General features: G+C 48.8%; 1 protein-coding gene across 4 annotated transcripts in view; it reads right to left on the minus strand.

The window, feature by feature from the left end:
• The window catches only part of col12a1b (collagen, type XII, alpha 1b), an 83,248-nt gene that overhangs the window by 11,109 nt on the left and 57,251 nt on the right, over nt 1-14,888 (minus strand). For all 4 annotated transcript variants that reach the window (XM_044107004.1, XM_044107003.1, XM_044107002.1 and 1 more), the window contains 24 exons: nt 14,449-14,588; nt 13,783-13,912; nt 13,554-13,693; nt 13,336-13,465; nt 12,138-12,277; nt 11,933-12,062; nt 11,712-11,851; nt 11,115-11,244; nt 10,185-10,327; nt 9,138-9,267; nt 8,205-8,347; nt 6,562-6,691; nt 6,298-6,417; nt 6,075-6,221; nt 5,874-5,990; nt 3,864-4,016; nt 3,547-3,621; nt 3,142-3,281; nt 2,672-2,795; nt 2,296-2,439; nt 1,055-1,219; nt 946-984; nt 733-871; nt 84-226 (listed from right to left, as the gene is read on the minus strand). In XM_044107004.1, coding sequence (XP_043962939.1) covers nt 84-226; nt 733-871; nt 946-984; nt 1,055-1,219; nt 2,296-2,439; nt 2,672-2,795; nt 3,142-3,281; nt 3,547-3,621; nt 3,864-4,016; nt 5,874-5,990; nt 6,075-6,221; nt 6,298-6,417; nt 6,562-6,691; nt 8,205-8,347; nt 9,138-9,267; nt 10,185-10,327; nt 11,115-11,244; nt 11,712-11,851; nt 11,933-12,062; nt 12,138-12,277; nt 13,336-13,465; nt 13,554-13,693; nt 13,783-13,912; nt 14,449-14,588 — 3,132 coding nt within the window. The remainder of the gene's footprint in view (nt 1-83; nt 227-732; nt 872-945; nt 985-1,054; nt 1,220-2,295; nt 2,440-2,671; nt 2,796-3,141; nt 3,282-3,546; nt 3,622-3,863; nt 4,017-5,873; nt 5,991-6,074; nt 6,222-6,297; nt 6,418-6,561; nt 6,692-8,204; nt 8,348-9,137; nt 9,268-10,184; nt 10,328-11,114; nt 11,245-11,711; nt 11,852-11,932; nt 12,063-12,137; nt 12,278-13,335; nt 13,466-13,553; nt 13,694-13,782; nt 13,913-14,448; nt 14,589-14,888) is intronic.

Here is a 14,888-nt window from a genome sequence, read left to right on the forward strand (position 1 = left end):
TTACTCTGCGTTGGTCTGCATTGCCCTGATTCACTGCGTTGCCCTGATTCGCTGCGTTGCCTGCAGCCCCGCGGCGGACTCACCGTCCACGGTGACGCCGGTCTCAGGCTTGTGGTCCTTGGAGGAGACCTGCCAGAGGTCAAAGGGCTCGGCGGGCGAGTCGGGCAGCAGGCGGAACATCAGGATGACGGTGTAGGTGTCAGGGAGGCCGTCTGGGTGGAGCTCTCTGCTCAGGAAACATAGAGCTGAAACTAGAAGCTGCCATAGAGTCGCTCAGTTAGAATGCATTGGCCCCACTGGACCGAATCACATGTGGGGTTTCCCAGGGCTCAGTCCAGGGACTCCTCTCAGTTCTATAAGCTAAGTTACCATGACTACCATATTGTTAAGTCACTGGATGCCTCTGAACCAGCCTGACAGTCGCAACAAGTCAATGGTAGGGTGCCAGAACTTTCTCCAGCTGAACAGAATCTGAAGTTACCATCTTTGGACCTGAAGAGGAACCAGATCAGAACGACCTCTGACCTGAACCTCCACAGACACATACAGAAAGGTAGAAAGGCGGCCTTCTACCGCCTGGACAACATCCAGAACACACAGCATAGATCTGCTGCTGCCGGGCCTGCCTTCCAGAACCCTCCGGTCCTCTGGTTAGCATGGAGAAGCAGCATTCAGCAACATCAATCTGCACCAGAACCAGTGAGCGGACCCGGCGGGCCGGCTGGGACTCACGTGCTGGGCTGGGTCAGGAAGGCGTTGCGGTGCAGCCGGTACGCCGTGTAGCTGTTGAAGGATCCAGGCTCCATGGAGACGCCGGGGACGGAGCTGTAGGTCTTCTCCGTCAGGTTGAAGGCCTCCAGCATCCTGAACCCTGAGGAGGAGGAGGAGGAGGATGAAGAGGAGGAGCAGGGTTCTGACCTGGTTCCACCTGAAGCTAGAACTCACCAGGTGAGGTGAAGCCGTTGAGGTAGATGAGAGGACAGGCTGCGGAGGAAACAGAGCGTTCATTGGGGAACGGTTTCAGAGTGCGAGGCAGAAACGGAGGCGCACTGACAGGAAGTTGACGTTTCGCAGATGAAGGTGATCAGATTCTCCTTGATGGAGTCGAAGGCGTCGAAGTCGTCCACCACGAACACGTGTCTGTCGCTCGGCTTGCTGCCGATCTCCTGCAGCTCCACGAAGTCCACGTCCGCCACGCCGATGGCGAAAACGCTATAACCTGGGAGCAGAACCACGGGTCAGAACCAGAACCACGGGTCAGAACCTCATTGATTTCTGTCTCCAACATCTGAAACAACCTCAGATCAAAGGAATCCTGATGTAAGTTTGGAAAAGTTCAGACTTTGGACATTTTGGTCCAATTGGTGAAACTGAGGACGTCCAGATGTTTGGATCAACATGGAGACAATAACGGACACAAAATGGCGTCCCAGAAAGAAACAGGTCCTGGTTCTCTCAGGGTCCAAAAAAGAAGCAACAACAAATAAGTTTTAACTTCCAGCTGTTAGACGGAAGAGAGTAGAACTGCTAGCTACAAAGCTAGTTCTGCTAATGCTAAAGCACTGTACCAATACAGCATGTGACAGAAGCTAATGCGCTAACTTCAACAATGTTGACACCCACCATGTGTCAATGACACAAGATGTTGTACCAGAGCAGCGGTGCTCAGATGCGACCCTCCGACCTGCAGACCTGAATCAGATGATTGGCTCACTGCTGGCCGGTTCTGAGCCGGTTCTGAGTCTGTTGGAGTAAAGATGCATCTGAAAGTTGCAGGACGGCTCTGGAGGACTTACTGTTCTACGCAGAATGTCGCCCTCTGCAGAGTTACATGTGTAATTACACACTGACCTGTACAGTTTGCGCTTCAGGAAGTGCATAAAAGAGTGTTCACCAACTTCAAAATAAGAGCGTGAATATAAACATCTGATAACCAAAACTACATCAAACTTCCTTTAGCTGAATGTTTACCAAACAGCTGAGTAACTCAGTGCTTTGGAATTAGTCCTGAAAAATGAACTTAGGGGAAGCTAAGTGCACTAGATGTTTTCAAAGTTAGCAAAGGTGCTAAAAGCTCCTCTACTAGCCCATTAGTGCCCTCTGCTGGTGGAGTGGATAATAATCCTTTAGGAGGAAACGCAGAGCCATAAATCACTACATCATCAGCAAACAGTGAAATCCAACAAGCTGACAAACGGCCACATTTAGAGTCAGCAGATGTTTTAGGTCGAAGTTTTCCTGAGCCAATTGGCGGCGGCGGCGGCGGCGTTGGGGAGAGCCTCTGGTGGCGGTTACCTGCATGTTGCAGCTTGGCAGCGTTCTTCTTCACCTCATCCTGAGACCGACCGTCCGTGATGGCCACGACCACCTTGGGGACGTTCCTCCGCATCCCGTTCTCCACCGAGAACGCCTTCTCATACGTGTGCTTCAGCGCCTCGCCTATTCACACCGACAGGTTAGAGCAGCAGGCTGGAGACAGACGGGCCGGACCTGGACCGGACCTGGACCTGGACAGGACCTGGACCGGACCAGAACAGGTCCTGGACCAGACCTGAACCTGGACCAAACCTGGACCTGGACCAGACCAGAACAGGTCCTGGACCGGATCTGGACCTGGACCGGACCAGAACAAGTCCTGGACCAGACCTGGACCTGGAGCATCCAAACACACCTGTCTTGGTGTTTCCTCCTCGGTAGCGGATGTGATGCACCGCTGCCATGGCGACGCCTTTGTCTGCGTATGAGTTGAGCTTGAACTCGGTCTTTGAGCCGTCGCTGTACTGAACGAAGGAAACCTGGAAGAGGAGCAGCTTCATCAAAACAATATTCCAGAAATTAATCCGGATCCTCGCAGACGGAGATCCACAATAAACTAAACACGGCCGGTTCGGATCGGGATCGCTAAAAAAATCTAAGTTTTTTTTTCAGAATTAAATTCAAAATTGTGAGAAAAGAAAGTCAAGATTGGCTCTAATCTTGTTATGCATCGATCAAATATTTTTTTTCCTTTGAAAATCATTTATATGCAAAAATCTGATAACATAATTTCCTTTATTTTAAATATAAATAATCTGCTGCTCAGCAGATTATGAAATGATTTATCAATGATTTTCAGATGAATGATGATGTTTGAACTTTGACCTGCATCCCTGACGGTCCGACGACGTCGAAGGCGGCGATGATGCTGGAGACGAAGTGGATGACCTTGGTGAAGCTCTCTTCCCCGATGCTCCAGGAGCCGTCGATAACAAACACAACGTCTGCTTTGGCTCCTTTACACACTGCAGACACACACACACACACACACACACACACGAAACAAAGCTCAGCGTACGCAGCCAGACCCAGTTCTGACCCAGTTCTTCTGGTTCTGACCCATCAGAGCCTCTTAACCTCGACAGACTTCAGGAATGTTTCCGAGTCTGAACAGGAAGTAGAGACGGATGCTCATGCTGCTACTTCCTCCCGTCCAGACTAGAGTAACATACTGTTTACTCATGGTCGGACCAGAACCGCTTCTCACCAGGTAAACTGCTCCAGACTCACCTGGCCATCCAGGTGGGATGGTGGGGGGCGGCGTCGGGGTCGGAGGCAGAGTCGGAACCGGAGTCGGTTTCACCACTGTGAGCAAACAGAATAAGCAACATGTGATCAATAAACCAGAACCAACTGGTTCTGGTTCTGGTCAGCTAAGGAACCCAGCTTGACTTTGGTTCATATTTTAATCTCACTGTAGCAAAGAAATGCAGGAAAATATCACCTTCCTCCAGCAAACTACAACTGAAGGCTCGGTTCTGCAACATGAACAAGATGTTTCAGGGCCGATCAGAACCACCAACAGTTCAGGAACCTTCTGGACTCACGTGTCCGCTCCTTGGCGCTGACTCCTGGACCTTCTAGGTTGGGAGTCTGAACGAAGACGGTGGCCGTGTACAGAGAGTCCGGAGAGAGTTCGTCGAAGCAGTACTGGGGCAGGCCGGCCGGGATGGTGACCTCCTGCTGACCCAGACTGTAGGCTGAGGAGGAACACGGAAACGGGTCAAAGACAGGAACCGACTGGAAACCAAGTGGAACTGACTGGAAACCAACCGGAACCGACTGGAGACCAACTGGAACCGACTGGAAACCAACCGGAACCGACTGGAGACCAACTGGAACCGACTGGAAACCAAGTGGAACTGACTGGAAACCAACCGGAACCGACTGGAGACCAACTGGAACCGACTGGAAACCAACCGGAACCGACTGGAAACCAACCGGAACCGACTGGAGACCAACCGGAACCGACTGGAGACCAACTGGAACCGACTGGAAACCAACCGGAACCGACTGGAAACCAACCGGAACCGACTGGAAACCAACCGGAACCGACTGGAGACCAACTGGAACCGACTGGAAACCAAGTGGAACTGACTGGAAACCAAGTGGAACCGACTGGAGACCAAGTGGAACCGACTGGAGACCAACTGGAACCGACTGGAAACCAAGTGGAACCGACTGGGTTAGGGTTAGCTAATGCTAAGTCGCTAAACTCCACACCGCTGGTACCCAGCATGCCTCAGTGTTTTAGCTGTGCAGTGACTCTCTCCCTGATTGATCCAGAAGCTTCATGATTGGAACTTTTGTCCAATAAAGTTGAGGAGGGGAAACTGAACTGCTACATAAACTGACTTCAAAATAAAAGCATGAATAGAAATATCAAACTACTCCTAAAGTCAACCAAAGTTTATGAAACTGCTGATTAAATTAGCGCTTTAGAATTTCCCCAGAAAAATGAATTTATGGAGAACTAAAGTGCTGATCGGCCTTCAGGTCTGGATGAGCTGAAAACCATCTGGGAACCGGACGGATCTGACGACCAGCTGCTGCTCACCGGAACGCCGATGAGTCCCACCTTCAGGCTGACATCAGGAATCTAACCAACTGCAGATGAGAGCTGCCAGCTTCTTCCTCCTACTGAGCCTTTGTTTCTCTGGAGGAGCCACTGGTTTCACTGGACAGGATCCCAGTAGAGTCTCCGTCTGTCTGCGGTTCTCCACCCTACAGAATCCGATTTGTTCCGGTGGCTAACGACTAACACATCCAGCGATGCTTCATCTCCAAACCCGATTCTGAGCAGCAACAGGAACCAGATGGACCTCAGAGAGCTGGAGGGAACCGGCACCACGGATTCCTGTCAAACCCAAACCTGGTTCTAGCTGCTGGGGGTCGGAACCACAGCTGCATCTGCATGACCCGGTCCAGGTCAAAGGTCGGAGAACCGGCCACACCGGCTCGTCCGGGGGGGAGAACATGTCCTCCTCTGATCCACATGGACTTCCTCAATATTATTTATTACTATTATGACTGTTAGTAATATTTATGACAACATTATTATCACCCAACAAACAATAAAATCACACAATCACTCTGTTATCAGGATTATTATATATTAGAAACAATAAAGATAAAATGGAAATGATTTCACTATTAAAATCATCTCTATTACTACTATAACCAATAATAATAATAATATCAAGTATACGTGTAAATAATATAATTAATATTGTATTATAAATGATAAATATGATCAAATTTAATAATAAAAACAACTGTTCCTTCCTTGAGGAACAGTAATAATAAAAGTTATATTTAAATTTTGTTTATGTCCTAAAGATAAAATTAAACTATTGTTACAATTAACATGTTTTCTGTTATTACTATGACCTAAGATAGTAATACTAAAGATGATAATAACAGTAAAAATAATAATAAGAGAAGATAAAATTGTTAATAAATAATCCAGGATGTTTCCAGGATGTTTCCAGGGTGTTTCCAGGATGTTTCCAGGGTGTTTCCAGGCAGTGTGTGGACTAAAGAGTGAGGTAACTTACGGTCCACAGGGTTGAGTTTGATGCGGTAGGACGTTGCCGCGCGGTGCGGACTCCACTTGATGCAGAAGCTGTCATGGCCGACGTCGTAGGTCTCGATGTTGGTGATGTTCAGGTAAACTGTGGTGATCACAACAACAAGCCGTCATGACAGCAGCCTCCACATTGACCTGAACTCCCATCATGCATCTGGGTGGGACCTACGCGTGGTTCCCTCTCCTATGAGAGGCGCGCTGATGCCGGTGTTGTACTGAGCCAGAACCTTCACATCGTAGGTGGTTCCAGGCTCCAGGTTGGTCAGAGTGAATGAGGTGACGTCGCCCACAAAGAAGTCCACTGGCTGGTTCTTACCTGGGAACACAACAGAGATCCAACAGGAACCAGAGGAACCAGAGGAACCAGGTGAGACAGATGGAGCAGCACTCACCTTGAGGCGAGTATGTGAGCCGGTATCCCTGAACCGGAGCGGAGACGGGCTCCCAGGACACCCGGAACCTGGTGTACCACTCATCTGAGACCCGCAGGTTTCTGGGACTCAGCATGCCGACTGGAGAGACGGGAGAGGAGCCGTCAATTCCAGTGGATCTGGAAGAGCTAAGCTAACGGTTTTGATACGCCATTCCATTAGCTACTCGCTAAGCTAACAGTTCTTGCTAAGCTAACGGTTTCGAGCCAGGCTGGGCTTCCTCACTTGTCCGTCCGTTCCCGTTCAGGGACCCTCCGGGCCCCTCGGCATAGATAGCCTCCACAGTGATGTTATAGGGCGTGTCTGGGAGCAGATTGGGCAGCATGGCGTTGTTCCGGTTCCCTGGAACCATCGTCTGGGACATCAGGAGACAGAAAGGCGTCACAGTTTCACAGAGCAGGGTTTAAGATGTTCTACTGAGCCACTTTGGTTCTCCACTTCTGGAGATTTGGATCAACATTTCCATTGAGGTTCTGAAGTTTTTGGACTTCATCTGCTTTTTATTCTGTTTTGTTAGGAAGACCCTGAATGTAAGTGCTAAGTTTAGCATGCATATCAAAATAAACTAAAATGCTCATTTTACCTTAAACGCGTTCATTACCATGAGTAGGGTGACCAAACGTCCGTATTTCCTGGGACATTTCCGTATTTCACGTCCTGTCCCGGTTTTTTTTTTAGAAAGTGAGGAAATGTCCTGTTTTCTAAATTACCTTCATTGGACCATTAAATTTACGGGCACTAGGGCCCTGCGCCCGGCGCTGCGTGTGACGTAATCCCTGAGCCGCGTCAGTGCGGGCAGCCCTGTTCTTAATCAGAAGATAGATAGCCTGGCTGTCAGTGTTAGGTTAGCTAAAATTATGTCAATATTATGTAGGGCAGGGGTCCCCAAAGTGGGTCCCTGAGGGCCTCCTGCATGTTTTAGTCTCTCCCTGGTTTAACACACCCGGATCACATGACGGCTGTTAGAAGGTCGAACGAAAACACTGACCTGCTGAAAATGTTGTTGGTGCCATCAGGAACTAAAACATGCAGGATGCCGGCCCTCCAGGACTCACTTTGGAGATTTTATTTCATTCAATTTGTTACGTTTAGCTTCTAAATCCAAATTAGCTGCAATGCAACTGCTATCATTAGCATGTAGGTTATTAGTAACATGTTGACTAACATCAGCGTACTCTGTTCAGTACCCAAACACTAACGTGTAAGCTACAGTTAGCCAAAAGGCTAATCTCAGCTAAGTGCTATTAGCAGCATGTTGTCTAACAGTGGCATGTGGATCTCCAGCAACAGCAGCGTAATTAAATTAAATACTGTTTTAATGAGGAAAACTGGAATTTTACAGCTTAAATTCCTGTGGGATCAAAAGCTGAGTGCCTGCAGAACAGTTGGTGGTTCTGGTGAAGCTAACGGTTCTGGACCGCAGAGGTTCTGCTCAGTCTGCAGCGACTCCCCGGCAGTTCCCAGAGCTATTAATAACATCATTATGCTCCTCGTGACACCGTTGGTCCAACAGAGGCTGTAATTAGCCGCGCTAACGGTGATTCATAGGCTGGAGGAGGCCAGGGAGTCCTGGGAAGTTTTTCATTTATTTATTTTTTATTTTTTTTAGTCCTGGGAAGTGACCTCATCACATAGCTTAGCCGCAACGTCAGCAGAGTTTACCCAAAACAAAGCCAGAGTGTAAAAACAGACCGTTTGGTTTCACGGTTTTAACGAAGCAGTTTGTGCTGAGAACTAGAATGACTTCAGCTGAGACTCCTCCGTCTGGATCCCAGCCCAGGTTCTGCTAACAGAACCAGAACCGCTGGTCTACCTTTTGGGTTTTTATCGATTCCTGTTTCCAGTCCAAGGCGGAAAGGTGAACTCACAAACTCTGTGATGGGGTCTCCGGTCATGGGAGCGTAGGCGATCCTGTACTGGCGGACCGGGCCCTCGGCGTGGTCCCAGCTGACCGTCAGGCTGCTGGTGGTGGCGTCGTACACGCGCATATTCCTAGGGCCGGCTCGGGGCACTGGAACACACACACACACGGTTGGAAAACACACAGACTCCACCTGGGATCTGAAACCTGCAGGGAGAGGAAATCTGTCCGGTTCCCTTTAGTTTCTGTCTGCAGGTGATTCTCTGGTTTTGATCCTGAGTGGAAACTGAAACTCAGCGAGACGACGGGGTGTAAAAACCAAAAGATCAGCTAAAAGGAACGTTTTAAGTTTGAAAATGACCATTAACCAATTTTATAAAATAAAAATAAATGAATAAAAGTAGATAAATAAAAATGATGATCTAACATTTTAATGAAATCTTTAAAAATTAAATAAAGAAAAATACTAATAAAAAAATTTAAATAAACATAAACAATGTAAATACATTTAAAAACATAAATTACATCTGAGTTACATATTAACTGCTGTGGTATGAACTAAAATCAGGCTAAATTCAACTTAAAGTAATTAATCTGCATCACTCTAATTTGTCGGGTCTGAATTTTGTTGCTTCTCGCTCCGTTTGAGGCTTCATGCTGTGAAAATGTTTGTCATGATTCAAAATCAGTGGAAAATAAAATGCATTTCTTCAGTTTTTACTCTGCTACTGTTTATCATTTTATTCTGATTAATTAATCACATTACAGATTATAAAGGAAGAAATAAATTATTTACCTACAAATGACAATCTAATATTTTACAGGAATCCTGTTTTGCTTTAAAGTGCGGTTCTCCTGACCCGGTTCTTTCATTAACTCTCAGTGATTTGTTTGCAGAGAACCAGAACCGGGTCGGGTCGGCCTTCGGTTGGGTTCTTACGTGTTTTGCCGTTGCCCTTGACCGGCGCCCCCTCGGCGTCGGCGTACAGCGCCGAGACGGTGATGGTGTAGGGCGTGTCCGGGATCAGGCTGTCCAGGTAGGCGTTGGTGATGCTTCCAGGAACCAGAACCTTCCAGGACCAGAGAAAAAGCAAAATCAGGAAATGAGATCCAGTTCTGCTCGATCTTCCAGAAACAATCGCTCCGGTCCGGCTTAGAAAACTCTGAGACAGGAAGTTCATCAGAGCTGACGCTCTTCTGTTTCCTAGCAACACGGGTCGCCAGGTTCTCCAGGCTCGGCCCAGAACGCCGTTTATGGGCCGAAAACCAGAGCTGACATTCTGGGAAATAAATGTTAATAAATACTAATAAACAAAAATATTAATAATAAATAAGTAATGTATTATTTAATGAATATAATTTATAATAATTATTATTAACGATACGAAAAAATGTATGAAAGTTAAAAATGTAAAAGTGAGGAGAACCAGATGCACTCATTAAATTAATGATAAATATAATAAAACAAAGAAAACATTGTTCAAACGCTGATATTCAAAAAATTTAAATGAACAAAAACAACAAAAAGGAGGACTTCAGAGCCAGATCGGGTCCCGATCCGGTCCCGGTCCCAGGACCCGGGCTGGGGGTGAATCCCAGCAGGACGGCCAGCTGGGGGGCCTGGACCGGATCGGGACCGGATCTGGACCGGGTTACAGACAGAGACACTCCTGCAGATGGACCAAAATAAATCCTGAACTTCCAGGAAGTTAAAAAGTTCTGACTCGTTTCCTGACCCGACTGGTTAGGTTTGTATCAGAACCAGCCGGAACCGGATCACTAAAAACATTTCTTATCTGGGCGGAGAACAGACCCAAACACAGGAACCCTCAGATTGACGTTTTAAACTTCTTCAGATTCACACAAAATCATTTACTAAATGAAACAAAACAAAGCTGATTGGACCAGACCGGATCCATTATACAGTTCATGTCGGCCCATCTGCGACCCGGTTCTGACCCGGTTTCTGTGGCGGGGTGTGACTCACCGACTCGGCGGCCCGGGCGCCGCTCAGCGGGGCGAAGGCCACGCGGTACTGCTGCACCCGGCCCGACGCCGCCTCCCAGCGGACGTTCAGGCTGTTGGGCGTCGGGTTGTACACCTGGATGTTCCTGGGCGGCGTCCGCGGAACTGCAGGGGTCAGAGGTCAACACGAGGTCAGACAGAAACACACCGACCTGGTTGGGGGAAATGCCAGTTTTACAGCAACAGCTAAACAACCAGATGTGCAAAACGACGCAGTAAAAGCAGAAGGTTCTGTTCCAGACTCACCGTCACCTACTGGGAAAACTGGAGTCACTGGTGAAAAACTCGTTAACACGTTAAAACCTTTAATGCTACTAATCACATTTTCATTCCAGCTGGAACCTTTTTGTGAGAATGTTTCTGGTACGACCATAAATCTGGCGCACCGCTACATCCGCTAACATTAGCAAAGGAAGCAGCTTCTCTTGGTTCATTTCTGCTTCAAACAATCTGATTGGATGCTGGAAAACACTGTTGTTGTGCTAAAAGGAGTTAGCATATCAGTGAAGCTATGCTAGTCTGAAATAGCATCTCAATGCCAACATGTAGCAGTTAATGCTAATGTTAGCGTCCACATTTGTAAAGAAGCTCCAGGAATGATCAGCATCCTGAAACTTTAATCTGAAGATTAAAAACTGGAAACATTTCTGATGGATCTGCAGCAGAAAATGGATTCATTTTTATTTTGTCCACATACAAACTAGTTCAGTTCTGGCGGTTCTGGATCCATTAATGTTGTGCAAGGAGGAAAATACTGAGGCCAGAAAATCAACCCGACTGACTGGGTCCGGTCAGAACCGGGTCCAAACCCAGGAAACCGAAGCAGGAGAACAGACAGCTGACAGACCAGAGAGGTGAACGGTGGGTTTTGCTGAACCGAGTCGGTACTTACGGGTCTTTCCTCTGTCGGCCTGGCGCAGGCCTTCGCCCTCGGGGTAAACGGGAACCACGGTAACGGTGTAGGGCGTGTCCGACAGCAGGTTCTTCAGCACCGTATCCGTGGTTCCGCCCGAAACCTGCTCCTGTTTTCCACAGAGACAGAGAGGCAGGTCGGTTCTGAAGGGTTCTGCCCGGCCTGGAACTAAGTCAGGAAGCTTTCCTCTTAAAGGGCCGGTGCTACATGTTTTCCAGGCAGGAACTATGGTACCTTCATGATAGGGAACATTTACTTCCCGATTTAACGCCTTGAAATTGGGTCTCTGTCTCTTTAAGAAGCTGCTGCTTTCTGAAGCTCCGCCTCCAGGAATTCATGGCTCCTTAACGTTTCTACCAGCGCTGCTCTGAGCAGCAGCTCCCATACTGAGCCCAGTAGATGTTTGCTAATTGCTGCTGGCTAGTCTGAAGGAGCTGAGTTCTCCACTAAGACACCATGGAAAGATGAAAAACATTGGTTTTACACGATACCGGCCCTTTAAAGTGTGAAAGCTTCCTTCAGAATCCAGAGAAATACTGAGTTTAATCTAGAACCGGTCCGGCCCGGTCCACTCACCATGTCCTCGGCGCCGCCGGCTGCTGGGACGTAGAAGATGCGGTACTGGCGGACGTTGCCCTCAGCCGCCTCCCAGCGGACCCTCAGGGAGCTGGTGGTCGGGTCGGTGACCTGCAGGTTCTTCACCCCACCCAGAACCTCTGCGAACGGACCACAGAAAGCGGTCAGAACCCCCGGCGACCTGCAGAACCACGGCCCGGCCCGGTTCGGGAGGAACTCACTGGTTTTCCCGTTCTCAGACATGCGCTTTCCCTCCACGTCGTCGTAGACGGGGACGACGGTCACTCTGTACTCGGTGTCTGGACTGAGCTCCGTCAGAACCGTGCTGGTGGTGAGCCCAGAAACCTGCGTCTGCAGCACAAACACAGCATCAGCTCCTCGCTCCCGACCCGGTCCAGGTGGAACCGGAGTTAAACTCCCACCCACCGCGCTCTCGGCGCCGCCGGCCGCCGGGGCGTAAAGGACCCGGTACTGACGGACGTCACCCTCGGCCGGCTCCCAGCGGACCCTCAGGGAGCTGGTGGTCGGGTCGGTGACCTGCAGGTTCTTCACTCCGCCCAGAGACTCTGGAAGGAAGGAACCCAACGTCACCAACGTCCTGCTCCTTCACACGCTGTTCAGGAGGACGCAGCGTGATGCAGGCAGCTGATGGACTCTGAGCAGGCCGACCGTCTTCACAGTAAAACATCCAAACATCTGAAACGACTCAAGTGCTGCAAACCAGGCCAAGTTCTTCTGTTGGGGATAAATCTGTCTGGACTCCTGGGAACGTCCAGCATCCTGCTGCTAGCATGTTGATTTAAGGAGTTTCCATCTGAAGAGCTGCTGCATATTTTCACCTTTCAAACTGTTCAGAAGGTCGTTTCTGCAGCAGCAACTGAAAAAACGTTTGGGTCAACGGACAGCAACTAGCAACACGGCAACGTCCGAAACCTGAGAGAGGAGCAGCTGATCCAGAAACAGGTCTTTAGCTAGATAGATAGTTTATCTGCATAGACAGGACTGGACAGAACCAAACTAGATAGCTAACTAGAGCTGTGGGTCATTATGACTGACCGCTGCTCTCCATCGCCGCCATCTTTCCTTGTTGAAAGTTACAAAATGACAAGTTTGGTTTTTATCCTGGTCTTTCTCTGCAGCCGAGGCTGTGAACATTTTTAATGACTAAATACCAACTAAATGGAAGTGACATTCGTTACAGAGGCTTTAGAGCAGCTTCACAGGACGCCGCTGGCTGATTGGACGTCCATCATGGCGCAGTGGGCGGAGTGTTGAAGAGAGTGACGTCACGTCAAAAGGGTCAAAACATTTCTGTATGTAAATAATATGCTAAATATATGTATAGTAAGGTAAGTAAATTATTGAAACAGTAGAAAACTGTATATTTTATTTTCCTAAACGTGTAGCTAAAGATTTTAATAAATGGAAATCAGAAGTAAAGATCAACTGGGATTCGTGGATTCAGACTTTGGATTTCCTGGACACATTAAAACCAACCCTGACCCCTTCAGGCTGCCATCTCTCCTGGCTGCTTCGCCATGCAGACAAACTGCAGTAATCGGGTCGGACCCGTTTGGACCGGACCGCGGGTCGGTCAGACATGAAGCGGTTCTGGTGGACCTACTCGTCCTGCCCTGGTCCTCCTGCCGGATCCCCTCCACATCGGGGTAGACGGGAACCACGGCCACGCTGTAGAGCGTGTCGGCCTGCAGGTTCCTCAGGACGGTGGTGGTGCTGCTGCCGGAAACCTCCTCCTGTTGGACAGCCGATAAGAAACCATCAGTTCCTGCTGACCGGAGGAGGTCCAGGTCCAGGTCAGCTGGAAGAGGAAACGGCTCTCACCACTTCCTCCTGTCCTCCTGGCTGGGCGGCGTAGAAGACCTTGTACGTTCGGACATTTCCCACGGCCGGGTCCCAGCGGACGGTCAGCGTGCTGATGGAGGGATCCACCACCTTCAGGTTCTTCACTCCGCCCAGCGGATCTGGAGGAACACGCAGGTTTTTATCAGAGCTCATTTGGGTTGAGCTGTAAATCCAGCCGGCGTTCGTCCCGGAGAGGAAAGCGTCTCACTTGTCTTCCCCGTCTCAGACATGGACTTCCCCTCCATCTCCGGGTAGACGGGGACGACGGTGACCAAGTACTCCGTGTCCGGCTGCAGCTGCTTCAGGACGGTGCTGGACACGGTTCCAGGGACCTGGTCCTGGTTTGACAGGAAGAGGGATCACCTGAGGCCCGACTGCTGGATCCACTGGAGGAAACTCAGTTTGGGATCTCAGCTTTGTCCAGGATAGATATGGAAAATAAGAGTCTGGAAAGATCAGGTTCCAGACATCGACAGAAATCTCTGGAGGAAATTCAGACTGACATTTTGTATTTATAATTTCAATTTGTCCAAAATCTGAGTGGAAACGTTTTTGAGACTGGCTTTAGAAATGTGAAGGAATTCAGGGAGAATCTGCATGCAGGTTAGAGGCTGATGGTGGAACTGAATGTTGGAAATGAAAGGTGGGATTCCTCCAGGAAGCTGTTCAGGACTACAGACATTCATTCAGGAAGAAGGAAAACCTCAACAATCAGCCTGCTGAGGTCTGGAAACTGACTTCAGGTTGAAACTGAGCAGCAGAGGAAAAGGAAAGCTACTGATATTTTCATTTAAATCTTAAAATTGTTTCAAGGTATTTTGTCCAACATGCCGGTCAGGAACGAGCATCTGGGCGTCTTCGGAGCGGCTCTCACCACTTCCTCCTCTCCCCCGGCCGTCGGCTTCCAGATCACGATGTATTCGCGGACGTTTCCCTCGGGCGGCTCCCAGCGGACGTTCAGGGTGCTGGTGGTCGGGTCGGTCACCTGCAGGTTCCTGACGGATCCCAGCGGCCCTGAGCGCACAGCCACAAACATCACAAACCGTCCCACCGGATCCGGAGCCTTTATCTTCACTATTGGTGTTAATGTCAGCAGATTTAGAACAGTTCAATGAAACTGTCAATTAAAACTGGAAATAAATATAGAAATAATTTATGAAATATAGAATTAATTGTATATTCTTAAATATATTGATTCCTTTAAAAAATCGGATATAAATATGTTTATTATAGCAGTTATTGTGACATCAGAGTGAAGCAAACAGGAAGGAGTCGTGTTGCTGTTGAAGCAGCCAATCAGACGTCAGGGTTTCC

This window comes from Gambusia affinis, linkage group LG22 (genome assembly GCF_019740435.1).
Source record: "Gambusia affinis linkage group LG22, SWU_Gaff_1.0, whole genome shotgun sequence".
NCBI lineage: Eukaryota > Metazoa > Chordata > Actinopteri > Cyprinodontiformes > Poeciliidae > Gambusia > Gambusia affinis.